The sequence below is a fragment of the Arvicola amphibius genome, chromosome 8, assembly GCF_903992535.2.
Source record: "Arvicola amphibius chromosome 8, mArvAmp1.2, whole genome shotgun sequence".
NCBI classification, from domain to species: Eukaryota; Metazoa; Chordata; class Mammalia; order Rodentia; family Cricetidae; genus Arvicola; species Arvicola amphibius.
Genome location: NC_052054.1, coordinates 64,460,895 through 64,474,177, shown reverse-complemented (window position 1 = coordinate 64,474,177; position 13,283 = coordinate 64,460,895). Strand labels below are relative to the sequence as shown.

The window sequence follows — 13,283 nt, the reverse complement described above, 5'->3', positions numbered from 1 at the left end:
CACAAAGAAAATTTATAATTATAGTCAAGTCCTTATTGGAGTATTCTTTGAGGCTGGATCATTTCAGCCAGTAGTCTTAAAGCTGTTCTGAATGTAGAACTCAGAAGAAACTGCAACAAATGTACTCTGAATGGTTGGATCATCTGGGTCATCCATTCTTCCTGGAGATTTTTCAGGGAGCCTTCGCCAATGAAACCTTATCTTTCTTGACCCAGAATGAATCCACAGCCTCTTACTGCCTTTGGGAACAAAAGTAAAATCTTTTCTTCAAAGCAACAAATCTTCTGATTTAAATTTTGAAGTAAAGGCATTTTCAAAATATATAGGTTAGATCAGTCCAGCAGCACTAATAAAAAAGTCTTTTATCAGCTGTTGTTTCTTCCTCAAAAGTTAAACAATTCAAAGACACCACAATAGCATACAGTATCCAGATTCTCTCTGTATTTTGGATCTTTACATGGAAGCTAAAACAAGGCAGATGGGAGCTGGGAGCTTTAGTTTATCTCTGAAACCAGGAGACTAGTTTTGGTTCCAGCTCCTAGAACTAGAATTCAAATCCCATCTGTGGCTTGGGCTGGTGGATAAAAAGCCTCAAGCAAATGTCATTTTCATGAATTTGTATCACAAAAGTTGGGTACCAAATAAAGCATGAATAAAAAATTCAGGGTCAGCAACTAGGGTTCAACCTGAAGATCTAAAAAGCAAAACAGTCATCCACAGACTCTTACTCACCCTTAGTTCAAAATGGCTTTCCTGCCTCTCAGAATCTCAAAAAGAGACTATGTCTGAGATCTGTCACATATTCCTCTCTAGGGCTAGGACTAAAGGCATGTACCACTGGGATTAAAGGTATGCACCAACCGATTTCTATCAGCCTAGGGTAGTTACTGGGATTAAATGTGCATTTCACTGTGGTTACTGGGTTTAAATATGTGTTTTACCATAATGTGGTCTGTAAGGCTGATCAGTGGGACTGTTTTACTCTCAGATCTTCAGGCAGTTTTTATGTATTAAAATACAATTGAAATGCCACTACAATGGTATAACAAGTTACTTAAAGTTATCTTGTTAATAATCATAGTCCTATAAAAACTAAGTTAGGAATTTAATATATTTTATTTCTTTGGTTGTCTTTTTGATCATTAGATCATCCCAGTATGACTGAGAGAAGATGATCTATGTGATGTGAAGGATTTATCTCAATAACAAACACTCACTCGTCTCATTAGAAATTTCGTTTTGTGGGCAGGGACTGCAATCAAAACAGCAGGCTGCCATTCCCTCCTGTGAGAATTTCCTGAATCCAGGACCACAATCAGCACTGCACACAGAGGGCGGCATCTGTGAAAAATCAGACACAAGCTGGTGTCAGTTTTACCTACTCCTATAACTATATTTTATTATCATGTTGATATACCAATAAGCCAATTTTATAAACAGCAAAGGAGTGATCAGATTAAACTTAATATATTTTATAATACCAAGCATACAAATGTATGGACACAAACTGATGTAAATTTGAGTAGCTTCCCAAACCTAGAAATTTAGGAGAAAGAATGGGTTATTTGATATGGACAAACACTATAGAGCTTACAAAGTCGTTTTTCTATTTAATTTTCATCGCCTTGACATATAGTACATAATAAGTTAGAGGGAACCGTAACTAAAATATTTCTCTCCATTGAATTAGCCTACTGTCAAATCATTAAAGCATTTTTTAATGGGTAATTGATGTAGGTCTACCCTGCCCACTTTTGGCAGTGCTGTTCCTAGTCAGGGCTGTGTGAGAATTCAGAGAAAGCCAGTAAGCTACGTTCCTTCAGAATCTATGATTAGTTGCAGTCTCCATACGCCTGCCTGTCTTGTCATTTCTTTGCTGTAATTCATTATTCCATTCAAAACTCCTCCTCCATATGATTTTGGTCAGTATTTAATCATAGCAGCATCACAGAAGGCTGGATGAATGGATATCTGAAATATGTGGAATATCTCTTTAAATGTCAGATAGCACACAGGAACTCCAAAAACATCACTGCAAAGAATGATATTTTATAAAGAAAAAAACCAGCTACATAAGCAGAGTAAGGTCATAATTGATATGTATATAGCTGGTAGAAATGGTGTTTCCAGAGGTGTAAATGCTTTACAAAGCCTAGAAATATTTGGGGAATCTGAATAAAAGTTTGATTTGGATTATTTGTTCTTTTGAAGACAAATTTCATGAGTTTTTTTTGTATTTTTGGAGATAATAACTCTGTATGATATGGGATTAATGAAGTCATGTTTCCATTCTGTAGGCTGTCATTTTGTCTTGTTGATCTTGTCTTTTGCTTTACAGAAGCTTTACAGTTTCAAGAACTCCCATTTATTAATTGTTTCTCTCAATTTTTGTGCTGCTGAGGTTATATTTAGGAAGTGATCTCCTGTGCCAATGTGTTCATATTCACTCTTCTTTCTCTTCTATAAGGTTCCGTGTGGCTAGTTTTATGTTGAGGTCTTTGATCCATGTATGTTGTAGAGGTTGTGGGGTAAAGGGAACACTTCTGCATTGCTGGTGAGAATGTAAGCTGGTACAGACCCTTTAGATGACAGTGTGGTGATTTCTCAGAGAATTAGGAAACAATATTCCTCAAAATCCAGTAATACCACTTTTGCGTATATATCCAAAGGATGCTCAATTGTGCCACAAGGACATGTGCTCAACCATGTTCATAGCAGCATTGTTTGTAATACCAGAACCTGGAAACAACCTAAATGCCCCTCAACTGAAGAATGAATAAGGAAAAAATGGTACATTTACACAATGGAGTACTACACAGCAGAAAAACATAATGATATCATAAATTTTTCAGGAAAATGGAGGGAGCTAGAAAACATAATTTTGAGTGAGGTAACTGAGACACAGAAAAACAATTATCTCATGTTCTCCCTTATAAGTGGTTTTTAAACACAAATCAAAGAAAATCACCTTGCAAATCACAGAGAACTTAGACAATAAAGAGGCACTAAGAGAGACATATATAGATATAATCTACATCATAAGTCGAAAAAGACAAAATCTCCTGAATAAATTAGGAAATAATGCTTGGGGAGGATTGAAGGGGAGGGGAAGGACAGGGAGTAGAGTAGAGAAAAATGTAGAGTGAAATAAAAATCAATAAAAATAAAAAACATCTATTCACATAAAATATATTAAAAATACAAAAGTTTGATTTTGTAAAAGTTACATTGAAATGTTTCTTAAAATTTAAAGTAAAAGAACTTTGTATAAAGAAAGAGCTCTTGATTGGTTTCTACACACTCCTTTAGACATCTACTGATTGTTGTGTGCTCACTCTGCATCCACTGTTCAGAACTGAGTTATGTGTCAACACCACAGTGTCTCCTCTGCATTGGTTTTTCCATGTTCTCTATAAGATGATTAATTACAAACCATTTTTTCTTGTGGTTTTCCTGAAACAGAGTCTCAAATTGTAGTATTGGTAGACCTCAACTATTTATATAAAGTACATTAACTTAGATCACACAGAAATCTGCCTCTCCTGCTATCTGCTATCTGAATACTAGGATTAAATATGTAAGCGATCAGTGGTTTTATTTCTTCTCTTCTTTTCTTTATTTAATTTTTACTATTTATTTTCTTGTATTTGCTAAGATATTAAGGACTATTTTTTAAGAAGAGTGGAGAAAATGCCCATCCTTGTCTAATCTCTATTTTTTTATAAGACCAAGAGTCTGTTTATGCAACCCTAGTCACTAGGACATGCTATGCAGGCCAGACTGGCCATAAACAGTAGGGGTTTTTCTTCCTCTGCCACCCAAGAGTTTTGATTAAGCATTCACACCAACACATATACCTGGCCTCACTTAGTATTTCATTGTAAATTCTTTGAGTTTCTTTTCCCTTAGTACAATGTTGTTGATATGATTGTCATAGAAAACATTTTAATATGATCAGATTGGAAAACATTGAGTAATTAATGGAAAAGTAAACCTTTTAAAGTCAAGATGGGTTCATTTGATTGTGTAAGAATTGTGTTTGATTTAAATTATAACTCTAAATGAATGGTAAACTTTATTAAAAGCCATTTTTGTACATATTTGAATAATCATGTGGGCCTCTGCTTGGGTCTATTTCTGGGCTACATTTACTTAACTGATTTGCATATGGTGACCAGTCCTTGTAACCTTGGAATAAAGTCATGTCTGTCACAGGGACAGATCTTTCTGTTGTGTTGTTGACTTATACTCCTCAGTGTTTTGTTGAGAATTTTCCATTCAAGTCCATGAAAATGTGTAGTGTCTGATGTTCTTTATTATGTCTCATTTCCATAAAATTCCTCTCCTTCATATTTATAGAAAGGATCTCTTAATGTTTGTAACTGAGTTTTGTTTTAGGATGCAGAAATGAATGTTGGTTTTACAAACTAAAATCTTGTTGTTAGTGTATGATGATAGGAGAATATGTAAATTAATATTACATTTTGAGAATAGTTTGCTAATTTTTGTTAAATTTTTATAGTATATATAATACTTTTCTAATGGTTGTTGTTCTGTCTTGTGTTCTAATGCTCTCATTGTCTTGCTGGACCACATATTCATCTTAGTTTTCAATGTGTTCTTCAAGTGTTTTCTTCAATGTGTTCTTCAGTGTGTTCTTCAAGTGTTCTTCAAGTGTTTTTCAAGTGTTTTTCAAGTGTTTTTCAAGTGTTCTTCAAGTGTTCTTTCAATGTGTTCTTCAAGTGTTTTCTATTGTGGTCATAAATAACGATAAATTATATGCATAAATGAATATTTATATACTTCTGCATTAGTTATGGTTTTCTAAAGTAAAATTTAAAGAATTATCCTCTCTCTCTCTCTCTCTCTCTCTCTCTCTCTCTCTCTCTCTCTCTCTCTCTGTTTCCCTGACTCTCTCTCTTTATATATATGATGTCATTTAGTTTGTGGTCTAGCTAATCCAACAACTGCTAGGTAAAAACTGGATTCAAGAATACAGAAGCTACTCAGTTCATGATGTGGAATATCTCAATCTTCAGTAAACACTTCAATCCCAAACATGTTGGTTCACTATAATTCCAATGAAGGAATGGACTTTCTAGCAAGGTGAGAGCCAGTAGACAGAGTACAATTTTCTTTCTCTTCGCTCTTGTATAGGTATCCAGCAGAGTATGTAGCACATACTGTAGGGGATTTTCAAGATCAAATGATCTAAATGCCCTTCCAGCACAGGGTGTAACACAGATTATAGGAGGATTTCCAGATCAAATAAACTAAATGATTAAAGTTTGTCTTCCCAATTTAAGATTCAGATAAATAATGCTTTTTCCCAGATTAGATTAGAAGATGCGATTTAAAGGCATGAGTTTCTTTCCTTTCCTCCCTCCCTCCCTCCCTCCCTCCCTCCCTCCCTCCCTCCCTCCCTCCCTCCCTCCCTCCCTCCCTTCTTCCTTTCCTTTACCTCCTTTCCTCCCTCTCCCTCTCTCTCTTTTTCTTTCTTTCTTTCTCTCATTTTTTGGTTTTGTTTTAGGAACATATTTCTATTTCTAACCCTGGTTGTCCTGGAACTTGCTATGTAGAAGAAATTCCCTCTAACCAAGAGGTCCAACTTCCTCTGCCCTCTAAATTCTTGGATTAAAGGCATATATTAACACAACCTGCTGTAAGGTATATCATTCTATCTCAAAGATCTGGGTCTCAGTGGGTGAATGAATCCCTCATGGTTCTGACTTTCTTTCTCATGATCTCTCTCCTGCTCCTCATCAGAACTTTGGGAGCTCAGTCCGGTGCTCCTGGAGAGGGAGGGAGTGGGGGTATGGGTGGAGGGGAGGGGAGGGAAGGGGGAGGAGGAGGGGAGGAGATGGCAATTTTTAATAAAAAAAATAAATAAACTGGAAAAAAAAAGATCTGGGTCTCAAGTGTATCTTCTTACTTCAAGTTATACAAAAATAACTCACAAGTGTGCTCTTCATTTTTTGGTTCTAATAAATTCCAGATGTCATTAAATTTATACCATTGAAGTGCCCTCACATCCTCTTTTCATTATAATGGATAAATTTGTTGGGTATAGTATCAGGATGTTGCAAATATATCTCTAACTCCTTCACTTGCTTCACTGATACTCTGCCCTTTTAAAAGAATTCATGAAGGAATTTTCTGTTATCTATAAGGGGTCTTTCTATGAATAGGTTTTCTCTCCTGCAGTCTTCAATTTCTATTCTTCAGAAGTATAGTACAAATTTAAATTAAAATACATCATAGGAAGTTTTTCTCTCTGATATTATGCGTTTAGTATTTAAATGCTTACTGTCTCCAGATGGCCATATATCTAAATGCATTTTTGGAAATTACTATTACATTTTATTGAACATATTGCTGAAGCCTTCATCAGTCTTTTTTCTTCTCCTCTGTCCAGTTTTTGTAACTTTGATTATTTAATCACATCCCCTTTGTCTGATATATATTTCAATTGTCCTTATTTTTAACTGTCATAGTTTCAGTTTTGTAATTCTTCTGCTTGTCTTGGAGCATTGCCATCCTATAATCAACTTGAATTTTTCCCTTATGAGAAAATTTTTTGAGATATTTATAGGATTGCTTTTTTGTTTTCTTTACATATTTCAGTTTGAATTTTTTTCATTTTCTACTATTTGAAAGTATCTATCAAATGTTCACTCAGTTCTTTACTGTATGCAAGATTTTATGTTTTCATTGCCTTCTTCTAGAAGTGATTTGTGTCCTGTTTGCTGTCCTGGAATTTTATTATTAACATTTTTTGAATTTTTCTAGTATGTCTTTGAACATACTCTTTTTTATCCTATGACTATAATATTTATAGTTGTGTTGGCTTTAAGACTCATATTTTGTTCATTTGTTTTTGCATGAAATTTGCCTATATGGGAGATGAGCACTGGTTACAGGGTTCATAATCTTCTGTATTCTCTAGTATATATTTCTGCAATGCTCAATTTGGCTTGGAAAGAACATACTTGAAAAATCATTGCTGCTCCCTGAATGGATGTGTTGGTCAGTGGCTATACTTCAGTTCATATGTTTTTTTCCCCTGATAGTGACTCTCCTTATCACTGTAAGAAAGAATATTATTTTGTACATTTTATACTGTTGGTTTATCAAATATAACTTCAAAATTAGCTTGACGGGTTTCCCGACATTAACTCCTTTAAATTTCAAGCCACGTAATACTGGAGAAGTTTGAATTGGATATGTTAAAACCATTCACATCAGAATTTACACTTATATCTTACGTTAGACCCATAAAGTAATTTATCATTTATAAATATCCAAAAGCCATTTCTTTTATTACCAATACTTCCTCCCCACACAGATAAGGTAACTAGATACACAGTCTTTGGTTTGAGTGAAATGTGAAAGAATTTATAGGATCAAGCAATGCTCTTCTAGTTAGCAATTACTTTAACAGATATGTATCCATTGTCACCACACATAGCAGTGTTGCAGAGACACATATACAAACAAAGCACCCGTATCAACTTAAACCAAAAAGAAAGAAGAATGAATAAAATTATAATTCATAGGATTATGAATATATTGCCTTAATGTATTTTTCAAGATGTTGGCAATTTAGGAACTGTTGGTAAAGAGATTTAATAAAAATTATCTAATAAAAATTAATGATTTGTATGTGTTTACTTTTCTCTTCCATTAGAGTTACCCTCAATCTTTCACACCTGTGTCCAATGTTCTGCAAAAAGGAGGACAATCACAGTCTAGCTATCAGAATGGTACCAAGAGAAAGTGGCTCTCTTTACTGGGCACAATATAGCACAGTAGTACAATGTATTCATTATACATTATATATTAAAAACAAGAAAGAAATTCTGGAATGATAAAAATTCATTGTATGCATATTTGAACTCCTCAAAGTATTAATAAAATGTCTCAAAAAGCCAAATGTAGAAACACAAAATAGGAGGTGAGAAAATGTTCTGTAATGTGATTATTTATTTGTAGTTGTTTACAAGACAGCACAAATCAATGCCATTATCCATTTACTGCTGTGTAATGTAAAAGAATACAGTTAAATCAGACCCACCTGTCTACTTCCTGTTGCCTGCTCTATCATGTCTTCATATAAATGCAGCTGTTGACCATATGGAAAATATGAGCTAAACTCTCCTATTTTCACCTTAAGTCCAAGACCGTATGGAAAATTCCAAATCTGAAAAATGTTGTACTCTTCCTGAAGTTTTTCTTTCTGGTTCATAATCACTGTGTCTCCAACTGGATTAGTGAAGCGTGTTTTCCTCAGAAAGGAGTGCAGCTGAAAGGGACACACCACACACACACACACACACACACACACACACACACACACACAAAGAGCACGAGAGAGAAAGACAGAGAGAGAGAGAGAGAGTCAGAGATCCACTTCCATATAGACACATATAATGCATCTACATTTATGTTATACAGACATAAACACAAATGCCAACACTCACATGTAGAAGGAACCGGCGGGGCTTTGTCCCGCCACCTGGCCGCCGGCTAGCTTTACACCTGAAATAATTACACGGAAACTGTATTCTCTTAAATACTGCCTGGCCCATTATCTGTAGCCTCTTATTGGTTAATTCTCACATCTTCCTTTAACCCATATTTAGTAATCCGTGTAGCACCACGAGGTGTGGCTTACCAGGAGAGATCTTAACCTGCGTCCATCTCAGAGAGGAGAATCATGGTGACTCACTATGGCGACTGCCTGAATCGTCTCCCCCTCTTTCCCAGAATTCTGTTCTGTCTACTCCGCCTACCTAATTTTCTGTTCTCTTAAAGGGCCAAGGCAGTTTTCTTTATTAATTAACCAATGAAAGTAACATAGACAGATAACTCTCCTCCATCACTCACACACTAAAACAAAGCTACACACAGTAGAACATATGCACCAAAACAGACACAAAAAACCCAGAAAGTTGAGAAACACATAAACAAGGTCAAAAATACATGCACACATTCAATTACAAATATACACAGGGAAACACTCAAAAACAAAAACACCTACACAGAGAGATATTGATATTGATGGATTTATGCTCATATACAAAGATTGATTGAGAGAGGAAGATAGACACACAGAAACAAAGATATACATACATGCAAGCAATATACAGCAATGAGATCAACACATATGAACACATGCACTGAAAAAATACACAGAAAGTTATTCACAGAAACAAACTCCCATACAGAAAGACATTGACACAGACAAATGTTGAATTCCACATACAGATAGATATGCAGATATACAGAAACACATATATACACAGTAACACAGAAACAAACAGAGAAAACTAGAAACACAAAAACATATAACCACACACAAGAAAAAGCATATATTCATACATATGGAATATTCCAAATCTGGAAAATATCATATGCTTCCTGAAGTTTGTCTTTCTGGTTCATAATAACTCTGTCTCCAAGTGGAATAGTGAAGCATGTTTTCTTCAGAATGGTGTGCAGCTGAAAGAGACACACCATTCTATAGTGTATGTGTCCTTTCTTGAATTCATAAAATGTATTTTATTTTATCTTGAAGGCAGCATTATTGAAGATGTCCAGGGGCGCATTAACAATGAATCAAGTGGACTATTAATATTATCATAATGTTCCTAGAATTTAAGTTCTTTCAGAAAAAACTCCCAAACAGAAACACAGACATATACAGAAATACCAAACACCAACATGAAAACACATACACACACACACACACACACACAGCATGAAAGAGATACAGAGACACAGAGAGAAAACGACAGAGGTTCACTTCCATGCAGACATACATAATGCAGCTACTAACATTTTATACAGATATACTCATAAATGCCAACACTTACACATGAAAACAAAGCTAAAAACAGTGAGATATGTGTACCAAAACAGACCCACAAAAGCAGAAAGCTGCAAAACACATAAACAGGCCTACAAATACATGCACACATTAATTTGCATTACACACATGGAGACAATCACAGACAAAACCACCTACACAGAGAGATATTGATATAGATAGATTTGTGCTCAAATACAAAGAAAGATTCTGAGAGGCAAGCAGACAGACAGATACACAGAAACAAAAATATACATATGTGCAAGCAGTATACAACAGTGAGATCAACATGTATAAACACTGAAAAAATACACAGAAAAATATTTACAGAAACAAACTCCTATACAGAAAGACATTGACACAAGACAAATTCATGTTCAGCTCCACATACAGATAGATATGTAGATATACAGAAACACATATATACACATTAATATAGATACAAACAGAGATACCAAGAAACACACAATCATACAACCATACACAAGAAGAACCATGCATTCACACATATGGATACAAATCTATCTCCTTAACTGAAAAATGACACTGTTTACTGTGTAAATACTTTCACTCAGGATGTGAAATAAGGTCCCCAGAGCCTACAATGTGAGCAGAATCAGTTTTGAACACTTGTGGAAAATGATCTCATAAACTGATAATCACATATTTGACAATAAATTTACAAGGATTCGTTTTCTCATAAAGAAGAGAATTAAGGAGAAAGGACTTAGGCTTGCAGTTGTAGAATAGGTGTGGTGATAGTCAGGTACTCTGTAACAAAATCAGTGACCTTCCTTTACAAATTGTATCTTCCACACCATTGCTTTTGCATTAAGATTTATACCAGCTCCCAAATTTACAACGCTACTGAAAAAATTTTCCAGAAATCTGTTTTAGGAAATATTCCCTAATCCAGTAAATTGGGGCATTTGACAGACACTTAAAGACTTTGATATTGATTATATCAAATTTCATCCAAAAGATGAAACACTACCTTGAAGTAGTGAGCATGATGTCCTTTTCCATAATCCATTGGTTGATTATATATATGCTGAGGAAGCATTTCATGGAGGGCATGGGCCATAGCATACACCGCATTATATATGTCATGACTCTCATCACTAAAGGCCATGTTGAAGGTCTGTGCCTTTAGCAATTGCAGTGAGGCATTGGATAAGCAATTTTTCAGTGTCTTAATCATAGAAGCTGAGACTTTGCAGTTCAGGTTCATCCACTCCATCTTAGCCAGGAATTCATCAGTGTATTTGAGAGGGTTCAATGTCTGTACGAAAGTTTTAAAGCTAGAAATCTCAGAATGCTTGTATGCAAAAGTTATTTTCCAATTGAATGAATTAAGTTGGAAGTCATGCTTACTTGTAATGCCATCCCACTGTGAGGTGGTGACCCATATTCTCTGTAAATCTAGATATTCCCACATTCTAAATCCCACAGCAAGAGTACTGTCTGGGTCACCATAAATGATAACTACTTTTGTCGATGATATCATGATTTGGTTGTAATACACTTCAGTTCTTGACAAGAATAAATCCATCTTGACTGGGATCATACTCACAAAGGCAAAGCAGACTGTATTTTTTTCCATCTCTCCTCTCAAATGTGTGAGAAATTGTGTACCCTGATCATTGTCTGAGATAGCCAGTCCAATCCAGTTCCAGTTGAAGTAAAGCATCAAAGAGATCATGGCCAGAGCTAAAGATGTGTGCTGGGCAGCCATCTGATACAGAGAGGGAAATTGTTCACGATTGCTCAGGATGGGATGGAAAGGTCCATAGGTAATCTGAAGGAACTACAACACAGGGAGCAGCATGAGGTGGCATACAGTCATAAGAACTTGTAAACACACTTTCTGTCAAGAGTTCTTTAAAAACTACTTATATGTTACTTCTTTCCTCATCTCAATTTCAAAAAAGGAAATGAGGCCCCAGCAAGCCTGAATAATAACCTTGAACTATACTGTTTAACACAAATTTGAAGGTAGTATACTCCTCACAATCTTCTTAGCATCTAGGACTTATAACAGGAGAATGAGAATTTTTTGCAAACTCACAATACAAAATCTCACCTCTTGAAGTACCAAGTGATTGAGCACGGTCCCAACCATCAGAGATGTTGCCAAATTTGGTCCTGTAAGCACCACTGTACACATAGTATGGTTATAGCAGATATAATTAGGGGGTACATCATGAACTTCTTCAGAAAATTTCCAGTGATTAAAAAATTTAATCCTAATTGCACATCCACCTTCTGCGCATTCAAATACAAATGATGAATTTGGTAAAAGATCAGGGTTCCTATTGACTTCATCCACGGCAAAAGCTAAGGCCAGTGCAAACTGGATGTTTTTAGTTGTTGTTCTGTAAAAAAAAAATATGGTTCCTAATATGGACAAAGATCTACAGATGACCCTGTGTAGTCAATAGATGTACTATTTTGAGCTGTGTAGTATTCCCAACCACTGCCAGTACGGAAACAATGGCCTATGCTTTGAGATTGGAATAATATGCATAGCTGGAAGCTTGTAATAACCTTTAAAAGTTCATCAAAGTGCATCTTTTATAAATAAGATGAGCCATCAGCATCTTTCAAGAGTTTGTTTTCAACTTCTGGTTTTTGAGTGCTTACTCTAAAGATAAAGACAATGGCAAAGGCTTTGACCAAACAATATACCTATTCATGTATTCGTTTTTAAATCATCAAGCAATGTGAAAAATTCAAGAGACATGTGAGCCTATGAGTTTATCAAATTTTCTACAGATTAGACTGTCCTCAAATGTACAGAGATATACCAGCTCCAAGTTCTTGGTGCAGAGATTAAGGTCATGTACTACCTTCTAAGTACTCTTCATCTGTTTTATGTTTACAAAGAATGTCATATATTCACACTGGATATATCTGACCAATATATTTTTTATACTAAAAAACTGCTTTTACTACCTTTCCAGTTACACTAACACAACAATAGTATCCTACATAAATTTGTATATGCTAGTTTAACATCTTTATAAAATAGAAGATGATAAAGTATAAAATGTGAGGAAAATGTTTATGAGGCTTTTTTTGTAATAAAATTGGGTAACAACTATCTTGGGAGTGAATAATACCAATTTGTGTTTATTTTCTTGAGAAGATCTTTAACTTCTTTCTCTTCCTAGTCATTTCATATCATCTGACTGATAAACATCAATTATACCTTGGTGTGGGAGAATTGTCTGTATTCTGTCAATCATGTTCTAAATAAATGCTGATTGGCTGATAGCCAGGCAGGAATATAGGCAGGAAAACTAGACAGGAAGTAGAGGCAGATCAGAGAGAACAGAAGTATTCAGTGAAGAAGGAAGTTCATTCTGCAGTCCAGCCCAGATCACCCAAGAATCAGGATGTGAGCTTGCCCGCT

At 35.3% G+C, this 13,283-nt stretch overlaps 1 protein-coding gene across 2 annotated transcripts in view; it reads right to left on the bottom strand.

Moving 5' to 3' along the window:
- Positions 1-13,283, bottom strand: part of LOC119820508 (vomeronasal type-2 receptor 116-like) — a 44,740-nt gene that overhangs the window by 8,321 nt on the left and 23,136 nt on the right. Inside the window, exons 2-5 of one of the 2 annotated variants that reach the window (XM_038338910.1) lie at positions 11,952-12,243; positions 10,863-11,675; positions 8,075-8,302; positions 1,218-1,341 (exon numbers count right to left, since the gene is read on the bottom strand). In XM_038338910.1, the coding sequence (XP_038194838.1) occupies positions 1,218-1,341; positions 8,075-8,302; positions 10,863-11,675; positions 11,952-12,243 (1,457 nt within the window). The remainder of the gene's footprint in view (positions 1-1,217; positions 1,342-8,074; positions 8,303-10,862; positions 11,676-11,951; positions 12,244-13,283) is intronic. The other variant, XM_038338911.1, reaches the window with a different exon arrangement.